Source organism: Malaclemys terrapin, chromosome 3, assembly GCF_027887155.1.
Source record: "Malaclemys terrapin pileata isolate rMalTer1 chromosome 3, rMalTer1.hap1, whole genome shotgun sequence".
Classification (NCBI taxonomy): domain Eukaryota; kingdom Metazoa; phylum Chordata; order Testudines; family Emydidae; genus Malaclemys; species Malaclemys terrapin.
The window spans coordinates 127,657,154-127,675,875 of NC_071507.1; the positions used below are offsets into that span (position 1 = coordinate 127,657,154).

General features: G+C 39.0%; 1 protein-coding gene across 2 annotated transcripts in view; it reads left to right on the forward strand.

Annotated features, from left to right (window-relative positions):
- The window catches only part of PDSS2 (decaprenyl diphosphate synthase subunit 2), a 164,787-nt gene extending 161,014 nt beyond the window's left edge, over window positions 1-3,773 (forward strand). For both annotated transcript variants that reach the window (XM_054023858.1, XM_054023859.1), the window contains one exon: window positions 2,607-3,773. In XM_054023858.1, coding sequence (XP_053879833.1) covers window positions 2,607-2,765 — 159 coding nt within the window. In that variant the 3' untranslated portion in view covers window positions 2,766-3,773. The remainder of the gene's footprint in view (window positions 1-2,606) is intronic.
- The last annotated feature ends 14,949 nt before the right edge of the window (window positions 3,774-18,722 follow it).

Consider the following 18,722-nt stretch of genomic DNA (forward strand, 5'->3'; position numbering starts at 1 on the left):
TACACAATTGAAGACATTACATTTAAAACTGATAAAGGGAAGTTGGAATTCCTTGCCGCAAGACACTGTTGAGGCCAGAGATTAGCATTTATATGGATAACAAATATCACTAAGAATTTTTAAAAGTTCTTAAGGACTATAAGCCTTCATCTTTCAGGGCATGAGTCAAATAACTGATGGGGTTAAGAAGAAACTTCCCCAATGAGCTGGTTATGCTGTTATTACCCTATTTGGGGTTTCTTTCACCTTCTGAAGCATCTCGTAGTGGATGGGTCTGACCTGGTATGGTAATTCTTATGTGAGTAGTTTGTAATAAGCTTGGGATGCTTTTGGTTGCAAGGTACCGTACAGATTTAAGTAGTTATACATGGCATGCCTTTGAATGGGTTGAATTCTCACTCTGCCTTTAATAACGTGCAGACCCTATGTTAGTTTCCAAACTCTCTCTCTTTCTGGGGTTTGGCTTTATTAGTATCTGAAAACCAATAATAGAATGTAAACCTCAAACTAAGCTTCCTCTCTGAGCTTGACTGTCCCTAAAGTTTCCCTCCAGGATTTCTTCTTTCTGGTCCACTGTTGCCAGCAATCTCCTTCTGCATCCCTAATACCTAATAGTGTTGATGAGCTTCTAACACCTACTGATAGGCTGGGTCAACCAAAGAACCCTTCTATCCAGTTAAAATTACTCTTTCTCACTAGAGACTCCATCCATCCTTCATGACCGTGGATATGTGGATGATTTACACATATTGGAAAAGGTGTTGAATAAACTGTACAGTGCACTTCTGCTTCAGGAGAAGTACTCCTTCAAAGCACAGTACATGAAAACTCTAACTTAAGTGGGGAATACATTTTTTATGAATTGGGATTTGAACACTAAAGTACTGTAATATGCTTTCAACTGATTTCATCTCAAATACATACAATGAATCCAATTTAGTATGTATTTAGATAAGAAAAGTCAATCATTATATATAAATACAACTACCTATATAAAATGGATGACTTACAGTTCTGGTCTTCAAATATTTCCATATCATTTAAACTAGATATGTTAATGTTATATTGGTATAAGTAATATTGAATAGAAGTGATTTGTGAAGATGTGTACTGTAATATATTGCAGTAAAAATTCCTTTAAAAGATTTATTTTCCATAATAATTTTAGATACAATATTGATATATATTTAATAAAAGCTCTGTATTTGATAGGTTGATTCAATGACAATGAGACACTACCATTAAACCGTGTAGAATACATTAAAGATTGTGAAGCGCTCAGATACTGCAGGGATGGGGGCCATATAAATACCTAAGGGTACGTCTACTGCAATTAGACACGCAGCTGACTCGGGCGAAGGGGCTGTTTAATTGCTGTAAAGACCTTCAGGGTTGGGCTGGAGCCCAGGCTGGAGGACCCTGCAAGGTGGGAGGGTCCCAGAGCTTGGTCTGCAGCCCGAGCCTGAATGTCTACACCACAGTTAAATAGCCCATCAGCCTGAGTCAGCTGGCACGGGCCAGCTGCAGGTGACTAATTGCAGTGTAGACATACCCTAAGACAAATAGATAAGACACCTGGGTTTGATTCCTGTCCTTTCACTCATCTAGCGGATTGGGATTGCTGTGAAGGCTACATATTAAAGGCAATCAAACAATAAAAATTTGTATAAATATAGTTTCACCTCTTTCTGGTGATGCTCTCAGGATGCTCTTCATCGTAAAAACAGTTTTAAATACATGTTAACATAAGACCACTTTAAAGAACTTCAGCAAAATTTAAAGTCTCATAAAAAGCATACAGATGTTGCCTGACATTCTACTCAAGTTTTGCACTTCTCTCCAGCAGTTTGCCAGAAAATGTCTATTATCCCATGGAAACATTTTCCTATTTAATATGATGCAAATTGGAGCCGTATTTCATCCTCAAAGTTACCATCCCTACTGAGTGCATTGAGTTTGCATGTCAGATTTGGGTTTAAGTTGTATTTTACTGAGGTAATTTGCTGTTGTCCACTATAACAAATGTAAACATATAATGAGCAAACAGAGCAATATTAATAAATGATATAAAAGATGGAGACATGAGTGTGCATGTCCTCCTTAGTCTGCTTACAAGAAATCTGGAATTATATATTTATGAACTATGAAAGTATGTATTTATAATATAATATATATGAAATATGAAAATGTGTATTTATAAATCCATTTGGACCCGTGATACCCACATATGGAGTACAAGAAAATAAGTGCTTGGTTGACATGTTGGCTTAGTATACTATACAAAAATTATCTGGTTAGGGAAAGGTCCAGATATGTAAAATCCTCCCATCTTTGTTGCATGCATGCTTGTAAGGCTTGGCATTTTGAATTATCAAGAAGTAGTGGTGTAGTTTAAATTGATTGGGGTTTTATTGTAGTTAGGAGCTGAAGTAGAGCAGCTTAATATTTGCAAATAAAATGAGAGCTTTCTGAGTGATTTGATTTTAGCTGCCCTGTTTACCTCAAGAAAAGGTAATGGAAATACTGAATTCTTACTGTTATCTTAGAAATAATTGTATACCGAGTATAGTCAAAACTGATTTTATTATGCATGTGTTTTCTAACAGTTGCAAGAAGCAATCAAGGCTGGCAAAGGTGTGACTTCAGCTATTGACCTATGTCATTACCATGGAAACAGAGCACTGGAGGCCCTGGAGTGCTTCCCTCCCTCTGAGGCCAGATCTGCTTTAGAAAACATGGTTTATGCTGTGACCAGATTTTCATGAGATACAATTCAAAAAATAAACTGTTGTTCATTTGCAGAAAACTAGATGGATAGTGGCTGGGACAAGGGGAAAAAATATCCTGTATTTTTAAAAGAACTAAATTTGTTAGTTGCCTGTTTGGTTTTTTTTGTTTTTTTTTTTGTTTTTTTTGGTCGTTTACCGCATTGCTGAATGAACATGCATTCTTTGGAACTGCTATAAACAAAATTAGGGGAAAAAGGTCAAACAGTTTTCACTTGTCATGCCAGAAGCATACTTGAGGCTGCACCAGTAGAAATAATTAATGAGACTCACTTCTGTGACCTCAGCAAATGGACAGGAAATAAGTCCTTATTGATTGGACATAGCCAGGGATGGCGCCAATGTGGTGGCCTGTGGTTTTCCTGCACTAGAGAGGACAGAGGGGGGCCTGAAGCTGCAGGTGTCAGGAGAAACACTTTCTAAAATTGCCAGAGAGAGGGCTGTTTAAGTCAAAAATTAATGTGCCAATTTATCAACGTGAAGGGCAGTTCAGTGAATTAATGAGGAAAAATCCTTTATCTGTCTACATGCAGTTATGTCTCCTCACACTGTTTTTATGTATTCAAATGTAAAATTACTCTGTGCCTAATGATTTCAGTATTTGAGAAACTTGCTGAGAATATGTGTCAAGCGTGGTAAGTAGGAGCTTTAAAATACTTAATCAAATATTAATTTGGCTCTGTTAAGAGAATTGATTGCCTGTGTTTTTATACTGTCTGTATAAAATACTTTGCTCTAGCTCAAAGATGAGGTTTTCAACGCTTTCAGGGAAAAAAATCTTTCCCCCAGATCAAGCAATTTGTTTCAATGCAATCTTACCCTAAATAATTTCCCAGATTTATGTGACACTTGTTTTCACTTAAGTCAAATAAATGTGAATTTGTAATGTTCAGCATCAATCTTTTGGCAGAAAGGAGTGTGGAATAGTCTTCTGTTAGCACAGATTTTTTACTCTTCTGAATAAATATATAGTACATGAGAAGTTTTTTTTAACCTTAGTGTGTCGGATTTTAAATCCAGTTACAGAAAGAATATAAGGTATATCAGAAGTCTGCAATTTGACACTGTCTCTAGTTTGTTCATAGGAGATGATTTTTGTGGTTTGCATGCATGCAATCTGAGAACTTCGTTGACAAGAAGGCTGAGTTTACATAAATGATCTAGATTGAGACTCAGCTACCTTTCTTCCTTCTGTGGTGTAATTACAGCCCAATCTGGAGACAGCTAGCACAGCAAACAGATTTCATTACATCGCTCACTCAAACATTAAGTGGAGTTATTTCTGTTAAATTTTACTCCTCCTCCTCCTCCTACCAAAAAAAAAAAAGTAAGGTGTCACAGCTTTTTTTTTAATCATGGACCAGCATGTTGCATTCAGCTGAAAGAAAATATAAAGCTACATCTGTTAAAGCATTGTCTATATATATATGCACCCAGTGTACTTGCGACATCGATGTACTTCCTCAGATATATACAAGTGCAGTTTCAATGCCTTTGACGGTAAACTGAATTCTTAGAGCATTTTATTTTTATGCTTAAAAGCTTTTAGTACCTTACTAAAGTTCAGTTAATTTAGTAATTCTATTCAACTGTGTATAAATCAGACTTAGTCCTAAAACATTACATTTTGTAAGAGCCATCTGTTGCTTTCTCCTTACCATGAACCTACTTTTTTTTTTTATTCAAACACTTCATGGTAATTCAGGGTCTGATCCTGCAGGAAGCTGAGGGACTCCAGAGACATCCTGAGTCCTTTCAACACCCTTTGATTTCCACTGACGACCCTCAGTAGCATGGAAGAAACAGGCAGCATATTACAGGATGGGGCATATGTTTCTTTTCCTCAAAGTACAACTTTTATCAACATCTCTTATGGAAAACAAATAAGCAAAACCAAATAGTAGTGATATTGTAGACAGGTAATTTCATTGGTTGAATTGGTGGAAATGAACAATCTCATACTAATGCCTTCATAATATAGATCTATGATATTTTCCAGTAACTAAGTGAAAGCATGATTTTGTTGTTGTTTTGGATCCTTCCGGGATACCCTACACTGAACCCTACAGGCAAAACATATGAACTATAGGACTGGAAGTGATAACCTCTTGGTCATCGAGTCAAGATCCCTATCACAGGCAATCCAGTCATATAATCCTTTTCATAAATTTTTCAAGCTCCATTTTAAAGCTAATTAGGTTGTTTGCCTTCACTACTCCTATTTAAAGTCTATTCCAGAACATCGTTCCTTTGATAATTAGAAACTTTCTTCTAATCTCCAGTCTAAATTTTATTCATGGCCAGTTTATATCCACTTGTTCTTGTGCCAACATCGTCGTTTAGCTAACAGTCACGGTTGAGAATTATCATTCTTTCTGCACAATTAGAAATACATATTTCTGTTTCTGATATCTTCTTCCCCACATTTTGTGGGCCATGAAGGCTCATCAGTTTTTTCCCTTCAACACCCTTCCCCTGTTCTGCCCAACAGCATCCTGAAGGCCATGTGTTATAAGCATCATCCTTTGGCTGAGGAGGGTTGGAGAAGTGTAGCTTCCTCCACAGTTCTAGTCAGCATCACTCCTGAACCAGATAGTGATCAGTGCAGAGCAACGTGAAACTCTAGTATATTTTGGGTGCTGTATAAGAAATAAAAACAATTAAGCATTCCTTATGCTATGCTCCCAGACAAAGAAGAGAGACAGAACTAATGTCAGAGAACAGTTTAGAATGACCATTTGTTATGAAACCAAAAATAAAGGGTAAAGCTAGAGACATAAGCCCTTTATACATTGTCTTCTTTCCCCATTCTCATATTCTGCCTCTGTTTTTGTCTTCTTTTCCTAGTCTTCAGCAAGTGACAGCATCAGCACCTCATGACAGAAGTACTTCACTTTAGTTGATACCTCTGTCACCCTTCCTGAGTTATACCCTAACTACTATATTGCAGGTGCCACCTTACAGTTAGGCTCAAAACCATAGCTAAGCCACATTGTGTCTCAACAAACTACACTCTTTACACTAACTTGTGCCCCTGCAAGAAGCATGGTCTCAGTGGTTAAGCTGGCTGTGCCACAGATTTGCTGTGCAACCTAGTGCAAGCCAGTTAACTTCTAGGTCTGTTTCTCCACCTGTAAAATGGGGACAGCTACCTATTGCACGGCTGTGAAAATCAGTTCTTTAATGTTTGTGATCATTGGATGGAAATTGCTATACAATTGGCAAGTTGTTATTCTAATGGAACCATAAAATGGCACTTCTTTGGGGAGGCTGGGAGACCATCCTCCTCCCCCACTGCTCCCATCCTGGCGGCTGAGGGAGGGCGAGCAGTGAACTCTTTCTCTTCCCCAGCCTTATAAGAAGGATGTTGGAGTGGGGAATCTCCCTCTAGCTGTTGTTGGGGAGAGGGTCGTCTTCTCCTAATTATTTTCCCTTCCACTTCACATGAAGGATTTCCAGTGGTTCTGAGCTGATTGGGCCTGTTTGCACTGAACACACCTTTGATCAACCAGTGCCTAAAGTTAGGCGGAATGAGTGGAGCACATGGTACTCCAGTTTTTGGGTTTTTTTTTTTTTTTTTTAATAAATAAAATAAAAGGTCATCTTCCCCCTTTTAAACTTAGACCAAATGTTAGACAGGGCAGGACTTGCTCTGTGATAGTCCCTCCATTTTTTCTTTCTGTGAGCAGATTGTGTTTCCTTTTCACAGATGCAAAAGAGCTGTGGCCTGTAATTGTGCTGTCAACAGATTTGCCAATAAGGACACTACTGGGTCAGATCACTGGTTGCTATTGCTGCTCATCAACTAGTAGAACTTCAGACAGACCTATTGAGTGAAACTTGGGGGTACATCATGTTCATTGGGGGCCCCAATCCCTCCCATTTCACTTTATTTGCACAGATGTTACATTTGTTTTGGGGACCCCACTGAGCTCAGGGCCCCTTCAGTTGTCCCTCCTTCCCCTCCTTTCATCAGCCCTGACCTCAGAGAAAAGTGAGGTTTTGAGCCCATTGTACTCTTCAGAAGCTTCCAGATACTTCATCTTTACAGTGTGTAATGAAATACACAGCCAAGACCTGCGCAGTCTCTGTCAACGAGCAGTTCAAAGGAAGAAGTATTTCAAGAAGTAGTTAGCTCTGACAGTCTTTTCACCAAACTCTCACAATATCCTTTCCTAACCCATTCCATAAATTGTATTAGCTATTTAAGGGTGCCAGGGGTCATGGATTTCTCCTTCAGAATAAACTTGGTACTGTAACATCCTTGTTTTCTGAATAACCTTTTCCTCTAGAATGTTGATCCCACTTTGGTAACTCCCTTAGAAATAACCTATGATAGATGAACTAGATAAAACCTAATTAGACCATAGACTTTAAATTATAAAAAAAAAAGTTTGTGACACAATTAAGAAATTGAGGCTTCATACCATCCCTGTCTTGTCTCTTCAAGCATTTGTGGTTTTGCCTGACTCTGCCCAGAGCTCCCTTAAACTTGCTTCAGAAATCAATGACATCTTCTGTATTAGCCAGAGGAATGCTTTGGGTCCCTCAAGTGTAGGAGATTCCTTCTCTCCTCTACCTGTTTTAAATGGAGATTTGTATTCCTTCATTTCCTGTGTAACCATCTTCAGAACGTTCTTTATTAGAGTTTAACTATGGAGATAAAAAGAGAAACAGACTTACCTTTTCTCTCTCCTTCTTCAAAACAGAACCAGAGGCAGCATGCCACCTTAGTATTTACCTAATTCTGGGAAAATAGAACAATCAGAAGGAGAAATGTGTGGACCATTATTTTAAAGTACAACTCTATTTGCATGATGAAATTGCTGCAGTTACCATACAGTGAACGAACTATTTTTCAATATATTTTAGGGGATTGTGGCCCTTAGTTAATAAATAGAGTGATGGGGGAAGTGCCCCAGTAATAATTTTAATAAACTTAATTTCTCAATTAAATATAGCCCTTTTTTTAAACAAAAATGTAGTTTGGTTTCCAGTACAAAAGTTTAGGACAAGCTTTCATGCTTCACGGAGCTCCTTGACTTCAGGTCAGAAGAAGAGCTCTGTGAAATTCAAAAACTTCTCTTCCACTAACAGAAGTTGATCCAATAAAAGGTATTACCTCACCTACCTTGTGTGTCTCATTCCTTTTCATATCCTGAATACAATATTTTATAACTAGATGGTTGTTTCTTTTGGCATCTTGTGGCAAAATACTCCAGATGAGATATTCAGATTTAATTAAAAGCATGTACTGGATGCTGTCATATACATAGGACTAATTAGCAAAAAAATCTGAAACAATTAGGGATAGCAAGGAGGGTGAGCCGTACCCACATGGTGGCATGAATATCTGTGTTTTAGAGAGCTTTACTTATGAGATTTTCTGTAGACTGGCTTCTGCAAAGCAAGGGCATGATTAGGAAATGAACCATTTCCAATCTTGGCTCGTTTTGATGAAAGCTCTCCAACTTTCACATTGTGTCTGAGCATTTCTTCATTCATAGCATGTGCCCAACATAAACTGTTTTCTGTTTGCAGCATTTCAGCTGTACTATTTATAATCTAGTTAAACAATGCCAACTAGAGGCAGTAAAAGGTGTGTATTTCATATGCAAATCACTAGCAATAATTTTGTACAATTACACTTAGTTGCTTGCATCATTATGTTCAGCACCAGCATAAAAAAAATGGGTGTAGTGGGAGAACATAAAAAAAAAAGTGTTTTTTGTCTGCATTAATCTGACTTTTCTCCAGCTTATCAAACAATTTTTTGTTTTGTCGGTAAGTAAACTTGTTACATTTTTTAAAGTACATGGATGCACAGAACTTATGAATGTATCTTCCCCAACCCCAACACACACACTATAGCCATACTTAGTAGAATTTTTTTTATATCCATACACACTGAGATGAAGTATATGAAGTTTCAGCAAAATACACTTTTTCAGGATGGTCTGAGCTATTTAAAAGTGAGGAATGGATAAGAATAGGTGCATTCTCAACAGTAGTGTCAGTACTAATACTGCTATAAGTTAGAGATGGTTAGAAATATTTTTGACAAATTTTCATGGAAAAATAGTTCAATTTTCTAACCAGCTGTATTAAATATAATTTGCTTAATAGCACTAGTTACAGTTCTGTCTAGTCTTCTATTATAAACCCATGTTTTCACTGCTCATAACTTTTTTGGAATTATTTTTTGGCTGAAATTCTCATTGGCTTTGCTCCAAAAGTGATTTTTTGTTTTTGAAGTTGGGTAAAATCTGTTCACTTTTTTTAGACATGAGGTTGAGAAAATCATACTTTTTTACTGCCATAATTTTTTTTTTTTTAATTTGTAAAAAAATTGCAAGTCAACACTCTGGGTTCTCACTAAAAATTTACCAAAATTAACTTATTTTAACAAATGAAGTGTTTAAACTTAGAACTTTTTGTTAAATTAGTATGAAACTATACTGTAAGACTAAGAGGAGTTATTAATTACTTAGGGAATTTCCTAAAAGAGAAAAATATTTTCTCCCTCCTCCTACTGTTGATCTTTTTCCTATTTGTGTCTGGTTTCATTGTTTCCATATTTACAGAGCTCTGTACAGCCTGGTAATCAGATAACAGAGTACAGAATGTCTATTTTATATTACAACCATTCGATACATCCAGTGAATGGTTTTCATTTGAATACTCTACCCTGAAACTTCTTGTGAACATTGTTTCTGCCATAACTGGGTAAAAAATAAAATGCTACTTTCATATATCTATTTTCCCTCCTGTGCATGTACTATTGCCCTCTCCTGGAAGGAATAGTAGACCTGTTCAAGTGGTTGCAGCCTAGAGATATCAGCCTTCCCACTAGTGTGAATGTTTTATTGCTCACCACTAGAATTGAAGTACTTCTATAAAATTATTTTAAACTGGCCAGGTGCTTTTTAGCAATGTAGTTCACTACCACATGGAAGAAATGTTTTGAGAGCAATCCAAGGACACTTGGTCCTTTAGGCTAGAATCTTAGTTATAAGAATGTCTTTGGACACTGTGGGATTAGAATATGGATTTAAATGTTAGAAAGAAGAGAATGATATTTACACTTCCTGGGAGATCTGGACAAGTTGGAGACAAAGGGCTTAACAAGGTACAGTTATCAACTTTATATTGCTTACATGGTTTTAAACAGAAGATCTTTATGGAGGGAGCAAACGTTCTGGTCAGTGTCGGCTCCAGGGTTTTGGCCACCCCAAGCATCCAAACAAACAAACAAAAAAAAGCCGCGATCTGCGGCAGCAATTCGGCAGGAGGTCCTTCACTCTGAGCAGGAGTGAGGGACCGTCTGCCGAATTGCCGCCGAACACCTGGACATGCCGCCCCTCTTGGAAGTGGCCGCCCCAAGCACCTGCTTGGTAAGCTGGTGCCTGGAGCCGGCCCTGGTTCTGGTCATTCATAAAGCTGATTATGCATAGCTAGCATGCTGACTCTGAATTCAAGTGAGCATTATTGCTTTTTACAGCAAAGCTATGGGATAGCATCAATTACGATCTCTACAATAGGACAGTTGTTGGCTGAACTAAAACATGGTACAGAGGATTCTCCAAATTTCATTGCCAAGAGATTAAAGGAAGCTTGTGTTTTCCAAGTTTAAAACTGCTTAGCTTTATCAGTTTTTTAACAGTTATGGGTGCAACTGACACACAAGTTACTGCTGAGGTAATGTGAGAAATAGACATTGGTCCTTAAACCTTTCACTGGTTACTCCATTATAAAGCAGTTCTTTTCATTTATATTCAGTTCCTTCTTTATTGAAGTTTTGACTAGTGACTCTGATTTTCCTAGCTTTAAATCAAATCCAGCTTCAGCTAGTACCCATCTCTTATAAATCCAAGTTCAAGCCATTAATGTCCAGTGCTGTTTCAGGGTAGAAACACTCCCATCCCCAATAATTATTCATAAGAACAGCCATATTGGGTCAGACCAATGGTCTGTCTAGCACAGTATCCTGTCTCTGAAAGTGGCCAGAACCAGATCCGTCTGAGGGAATGAACAACAGGATAATTTCAAGTGATCCATCCCCTGCCATCCAGTCCCAGCTTCTGGCAGTTGGAGGTTTAGGGGCACCCAGAACATGGGGTGGTGTCCCTGACTGTCTTAGTTAATAGCCATTGATGGACCTATCCTCTGTGAATTTATCTAATTCTTTTATACTTCAGAACATTCCCCGGCAACAAGTTCCACAGGTTGACTGTGTGTTGTACATCTCTACCTTGATATAACGCTGTCCTCGGGAGCCAAAAAATCTTACCGTGTTATAGGTGAAACCGTGTTATATCGAACTTGCTTTGATCCGCCGGAGTGTGCAGCCCCGCTCCTCCTCTCTTCCCCCCCCCCCTCCCCCGGAACACTGCTTTACCGCGTTATACCAAAATTCATGTTATATCGGGTTGCGTTATATCGGGGTAGAGGTGTATGAAGAAGTACTTCCTTTTGTTTGTTTGTTTTAAACCTGCTGTCAATTTCATTGAATGACCCCTAATTTCTGTGTTATGTTATAGTCCTCTATCATATCCCCCTTAGTCACCTCTTTTCTAAGATGAGCAGTCCCAGTCTTTTTAATTTCTCTTTGTATGGAAGCTGTTCCCTCTCCCTAATCATTTTCATTGCCCTTCTTTGCACCTTTTCTAATTCTAACAGAGAATATGGTGGAGAACCCCACACCCAAGCAATTATTTTTAGGTGACAAATCTGAGGAATTGTCCCAGATTGAGGTGTAATTAGAGGAGGTTGTGGAACAAATTGATAAATTAAACTGTAATAAGTCACCAGGACCAGATGGTATTCACCCAAGGTTCTGAAGAAACTCGAATGTGAAATTGTAGAACTACCAACTGTGGTATGTAACCTATCACTTAAATCAAACTCTTTATCAGATGACTGGAGGGTAGCTAATGTAACACGTATTTTTAAAAAAGATTCCAGAGATGATCCTGGCAATTACAGGCTGGTAAATCAAACTTCAGTACCAGGCAAATTGGTTGAAACTATAATAAACAACAAAATTATCAAACACATTGATTCTTCACCAACATATTGTGTTTATCTATGTGGCCTTTTAAAAAGGGAAATCATGCCTCACTAATCCATTAGAGTCCTTTGAGGGTATCAGCATGCATATGGACAAGGGTGATCCAGTCGATATAGTGTTCTTGGACTGTCGGACAATGTCCCTCAGCAAAGGCTCTTACGCAAAGTAAGCAGTCATTAGATAAGAGGGAAGATCCTCTCAAGGATCAATAAATGGTTAAAAGATAGGACACAAAGGGTTGGAATAAATGGTCAGTTTTCAGTATGGAAAGGTAAATAGTGGTGGTTGTACTGGGACCAGTACTGTTCAACATATTCATAAATGATCTGGAAAAAGGAGCAAATAGTGAAGTGGCACAATTTGCAGCTTATACAAAACTACTCAAGATAGTTAAGTCCAAAGCAGACTGCAAAGAGTTACAAAGGGGACTCACAAAACTGAGTGACTGGGCAACAAAATAGGAGCTGAAATTCAATGTTGATAAATGCAAAGTAATGCACATTAGAAAACATAATCCCACTATACATATAAAATGATGGGGTCTAATTTAGCTGTTACCACTCAAGAAAGAGATCCCTGAAAACATCCACTCAATGTCCAGCAGCAGTCAAAAAAGCAAACAGAATGTTGAGAATCATTAGGAAAGGGATAGATAATAAGACAGAAAATATCGTATTGCTTCTATATAAATCCATTGTATACCCACATCTTGAATACTGCGTGCAGATCTGGTCACCTCATCTCAAAAAAGATCATTTGGAATTGGAAAAGGTACAGAAAAAGGCAACAAAAATTACTAGGGGTGTGACGGGTTGGATCACAGAAACCCCCTTGGGAGCTGCCTCCCGATGTGCAAAGACTACCCCTGCTTCTGTTTTCTCTGCCAGCTCAGGACTCCAGCACCCTGTCTTGCTGAGCCAGACATTCCTGTCTGCTCCAACACAGACCTAGGGTCTGAATCACTTGCCCCAAAGCTGCAAGTTTACCTGAAAACAGCTCACAGAAGTGTGCTTGTCTTTAGCATTCAGATGCCCAACTCCCAATGGGGTCTAAACCCAGATAAATCTGTTTTACCCTGTATAAAGCTTATGTAGAGTAAACTCATAAATTGTTGGCCCTCTATAACACTGATAGAGAGATATGCACAGCTGTTTGCTTCCCCAGGTATTAATACATATTCTGAGTAAATTACTAAATGAAAAGTGATTTTATTAAATACAGAAAATAGGATTTAAGTGGTTCCAAGTAGTAACAGACAGAACAAAGTCAGTCACCAAGTAAAATAAAATAAAATGCACAAATCTATGTCTAATCAAACTAAATACAGATAATCTCACCCTCAGAGATGCTTCAGTAAGTTTTTCTCAGACTCACACCTTCCAGGCCTGGGCACAATTCTTTCCCCTGGTACAGCTCTTGTTCCAGCTCAGGTGATAGCTAGGGGATTCTTCATGATGGCTCCTCTCCCCCTCTGTTCTCTTCCACCCCTTTATATATTTTTGCATAAGGTGGGAACCCTTTGTCCCTCTGGGTTTCCACCTCCGCCCCCCCCACTGGAAAAGCACCAGGTTAAAGATGGATTGCAGTTCAGGTGACATGATCACATGTCACTGCAAGACTTCATTGCCCACTTGCCAGCACACACATATACAGGAAGACTAACAGGTAAACACAGTCATCTGCAGACAATGGTCCTTGTTAATGGGCGTCATCAAGATTCCAAACCATCATTAACGGCCCACACTTTACATAATTACAATAGGCCCTCAGAGTTATATTTCATATTTCTAGTTTTAGATACAAGAGTGGTACATTTATACAAATGGGATGATCACACTCAGTAGATTATAAGCTTTGTAATGATACCTTACAAGAGACCTTTTGCATGAAGCATATTCCAGTTACATTATACTCACTTCTTATTATGTTTTTATAAATCCATATAGACTGCACAACATCACAAGGGGTATGGAGCAGATTCCATATTAGGAGAGATTTGCAAGACTGGAACTTTTCAGTTTGGAAAAGAGACAACTAAGGGTCGGGTATGATAGAGGTCTATAAAATCATGACTGGTGTGCAGAAAGTAAACAAGGAAGTGGTTTTTACTCATACCACAAGAACTAGGGGTCAGCAAATGAAATTGAGAGTCAATAGGTTTAAAACAAAAGGAAGTATTTCTTCACAATGCATAGTCAGCCTATGGAATTCTTTGACAGAGGATGTGAAGGTCAACACTATAACAGGATTAAAAAAAGAACTAGATAAGTTCATGGAGGATAGGTCCATCAATGGCTATTAGCCAAGACAGGCAGGGATGCAAAACCATGCTCTGAAGTGTCCCTAGTCTCTGTTTGCCCAAAGGTAGGAATGGGTGACCCAGGATGGATCACGTGATGATTACCTGTTCTATTCATTCCCTCTGAAGCACTTGGCATTGGCATTAGAAAGACAGGATACTGTGATAGATAGACCATTGGTCTGACCCAGTATGTCAGACCCAGTTCTTACGTTGCTTGTGTCAGTTATAGTTATTGGTTATGTAACCAATTGAGTGTGTGTACATATCACCCTCTTTACCTAATCCACAGAGGATGTGAATCTGTTACAGCTCTTAGCTAGGTGACCTTTTATTTCTGGAGGTCCCCTTTTTAATCTCTGGTGTTCTATAGGTTTTCTTAACCTTCCTATAGGATTTGATAAAGAGTTACATCCCTGTTATGGAGTTCTATAGGACAGCTCAAAAACCTATAGGTAAAAATCTATATTAAACTCTTTGGATAGAGTCTCACCTCTGCCAAATATGTGTGAGGCACAGCTGAGTGAAAAGGCCGCAAAAGAACCATTTTTGACTCCCCATTTTTGCACCAGCCCAGCCCCTAGTATGGTTAAAGCAGCCTCATGGCTGCTCTAAACTGTTACCTTGCTATGGCTTCAAAAGCCTGGTATAGTACTGCAATGCTCCAATCATGCCACCTACCGTGTAAAAGCCAGCTACACTGGTTCTATACCCATGTGGGAGGACTGCCCACAGAAAAATTCCTACCTGGACACATTTATTGACTTATGGATCCTTCCTGCCAGTGGACTGGCATAAAGGGGCCATGGCTTAGGGTAGAATCTGGCTCCTATAGTTTGTTAGAGTAAATTTGTATAGAACCTTATTAGTTTCATTCTTATTAAATTCTATAGGACTTTTGGATAGGGATGCTTTCTACCTTCAGGTTTCTACCTTCAAGCCACTTTGAGCAAATATTAAACTAGGAATTAGATTCCAACAGTTTTTGTTCACCTCTTTACAGCTGTAACCTAGTTTCAGTTGGGTCAAGTGACAAGTGCTGCATTGTTTACACTTAACCTTGATAACGAGTTTTCCTGTAAAGTTCACTTGTATGAAATAGCAGAATGGATTTTTTCCCCCCATGCTGAATTGGAATTTCCCAGTGTGCCATAGTGTCACAGAGTGGCTTTTGAGCCAAAGGCATGAAACAAAAAAGTGCACATCTGAATAAGTAACTTGTGTAGCACATGTTCAGCTGGTGGAAAAAAAACAGGACTTGACTGTCTGGGAAGTCAATCTAAACTTGCTATCTGCACTGCCTGGAGACAGCGTGCTTAGTGTTGTTTCTGCAACAACATGATCATGCTCCTGAATATCTAGCTGAGGCCTTCAGGTCTCCTCCTGGGTGTGGGTCCCCCAGTAGCTGCAGTGCCTCTGGCCAGCACCATAGAGTAGAAATGAGATGGAATTCAAATTGGCAAGCATTTTCTCAAGGGCTTTGAAATTGAATTTGGGATTGCACTAGTTAGCTTTTTCCCTTCTCTTTCCCTTTACTAAATCCCACCATGCAAAGCATTCAAGTAAAATCAGACTGAGGCTACAACACTGCTTAACAGCTGTGGCAGGTGTTAAAACATTTAACCCTTTAATAGCATGTTCATTTAGCTGTACAATACTGAAAGAAGATAAATCACACAGAATTTGGCCTAGTTTTATGGTGATAACACAGTACAGTAAATATAAGACCCTGAATAAAGTTATCTGGAACAGCTCTTTATCTTGAACCACTGTTTAGAACTGGGTCCACTGTAGGGAATTTGTCTTGTTGATAATGTATCCTACATTCTAGTGATTTATCAGAGGAGCTCACAGTAATCTGTGCTTTAGGGGCTCCTATAAACAGTAGCCTGTAAATAGTTAATTTGAAGGATTTTATTGCTTCCCCCCCCCTCAGTATTATCTGTTGTGATTATTCATAGAATCTGTCACTGTAAATCTGCCAGCAGCTTGAGCTTCAAGAGATTTTGGCAGAGTTCTGCAATTGCAGGAAAGAAATCTCAAAGAAATACTTTACAAGCATACCCCAAAATCTGTTACTTTGTTTTAAGACTTCAAAAATCTAAATATGTCATTAAGAGGGGCAATATATTTAGTAACTATTTTACTCTTTAGATCCACCGCTTAGCATGTGACTAATGAACACTACAGCCTTAATTCTAAAGGACAGTATTAATTTTAGTGATTCTTATGTGAATTCTCAGTAGTTTGACTTACAGAGGATTTTGTTTTTTGTGAAAATAAAACTAGATGTATTATGTTGAAATTTCTTTTCACTAGGTTACAAACAAACTAATTTTGGGTTTAACTCCTAAATCTGGGCGTTGATGAGCTCAAGCTATTTTACCTGCGATTTTATTAATCAATGAAGCAGTCCTTGTACTTCGTCACTTTCTGTTTTGCAGCCTTTAATTTTGTTTGCCCTGTATCTTATCACAAAAATGATTGCCTATTGCTATGGTTTTATGTGTATTTTTATTATAAAGTAACAACCGTGACATCATTGATCGTGCTCTCTGGAAAAAAGACAAATCATATGAATGATGACTTCATAAAATGAAACACACTCTTCTAAGTAAAAGGAAAATCCTATTAACAAGCATCGTAGGACATCTTCCACTCCTATCAACAGGGCCAAAGACCCTATCCTATCTAAAGAAAACACATATAAAAGGTGTCAGGCTTGATATCGTACTAATTTCAAAGGGTCACTAAATAGTGGGAGACATTTCACGAAGACCGCTCTTTCGATCTACTTCAAATAGCCCACAGTTCTGCAGGGCTGGAAATTTATATTTTACACACATTAAATGAGACTAACTTATGCAAATTTTGGACAGTGGGAAAGTATTTGCTCTCCGTTCCCTCCTCCCCCTTTTAATAGCAAAGAAACGTAAGAATTGCTGGAGTAATATCGGACATGTTCTAAGATACTGCAAATGTCTCTCTTGTCAATACTTTTTTTTTTAAGTTAGGATTCCTGGCAATGTGTAGTTAAGTTCGGGAAAAAGTATAATATACACAGGTACTTAACATAGAAACGATGCGATTTCCATTAACTGTAAGTCATTGCAGCCCCCTTCCGACCAAAGCTGAAGCAACTGAAAAGATCCTAGTTTAAACGACGAATGCTTCAAGGTGTTAAGTGATTAAACTGCTAAACACTTCAGCTTGAAAGTGAACCAAACAGCATTTAACATGTGAATAAATGTAAATGTTTTTAAATAATCAAGTGTTTTTAAATGAAATTGCACACTCGAAACTAAACTGCATAATAGCCTTTCTAAATTGGCAGTAGGAAATTCAGAAAATACCTGTTCTCGGAGGTTATTCATAGAAGTGAGACATACTAAGTGTAGCTTTTATATAATTTCAAGGCATCATTAAAAGTGGTTTCTTTAACTAGGTGATTTCCTTTTATGACAACTTGTCCGAAATGCGATTTTTGTGGGCTTTGGCTGTGTCTATAATGTATTATGTACCAGTGTCATCATTAAGTTCAGAGCCGATGCAGCCCTGTATGAATCTCTTCATATTTTTCTTATGGATTGTTCAAACAATCATAATTGGATCTGGATGTTAGTCACAGTTACTATGATTTTGGCAGGGGAGCTTATTTAAATATTTTAAAGGCATATTCTGTGCCAAACTAAGTATATCCATTCTTAATTCTTAAAATAGGAAGCATGAAGGTGACCATGATCTTTGAGTACCGTAAATGAACTAAGTACATATAAATTTTCATTTCCTCGGAGCAGGTTTCAGAAGATGTATTTTTATGTATAGAGGGAAACCCGGTTTCGATGTTTAAACTGAGTCAATCCAATTCTGATTTTCACGGATTACCCCAGAAAAGTGCCACTTCCTTAAAGTGTAGAGCCCCCACCATGTCAAAATGCTTGTTAGTGTTTTATTGGACTGTAGATTAGGGTAGGGACTGCGGCCAGCCATGGCTTTGTGCTGTACCTAACAAAGGAGGCTTCTAGTTGCTACCGTAACACGATGATGATGATGAGTATGTTTAGAGAACAGCCAGCAGAACCGGATTCACGAGTCAGGTGTGAAAGGGGGGCGGGGGGAGCCTCCGCCGACCCACCAAGATTGAGCATGTGGGGAAAGTTGTTACAAATGACCGTTCAGGGAGGCAGGGAAGGAGAGGTGCGGTTTGGCCTCGGAGGCTCGGGCTGGTTTTCATGCCACACGCCAAGTGGCGTGGAGCGGTGCGCGAGCAGTCAGGCACCAACCCCGCCGTTTGTGGCCAAAGCTGCTCCCTAGCCCACTAGTGCCCCGCTAACTTCATGTGCATCGCGCTGGGGCCGGCCGGCTGGGCTCCCACCCACGGTAGTCGGGGCTCGGTCCCGCCGACTGGCTCGTTTCAGACCAGGGCCGGGTTTTGTCGCTGGGGCTGGCCCGGGCTGAGGCCGGCAGGGGCAGGCTGCCAGCCCCGCTCCGGGGTGGTGGATCCCCACCCGCCGCGAGAGGTGTCGCTGCTCTTTGCTCCTGACGGGGGGAAGCGGCTTGGCTCTGC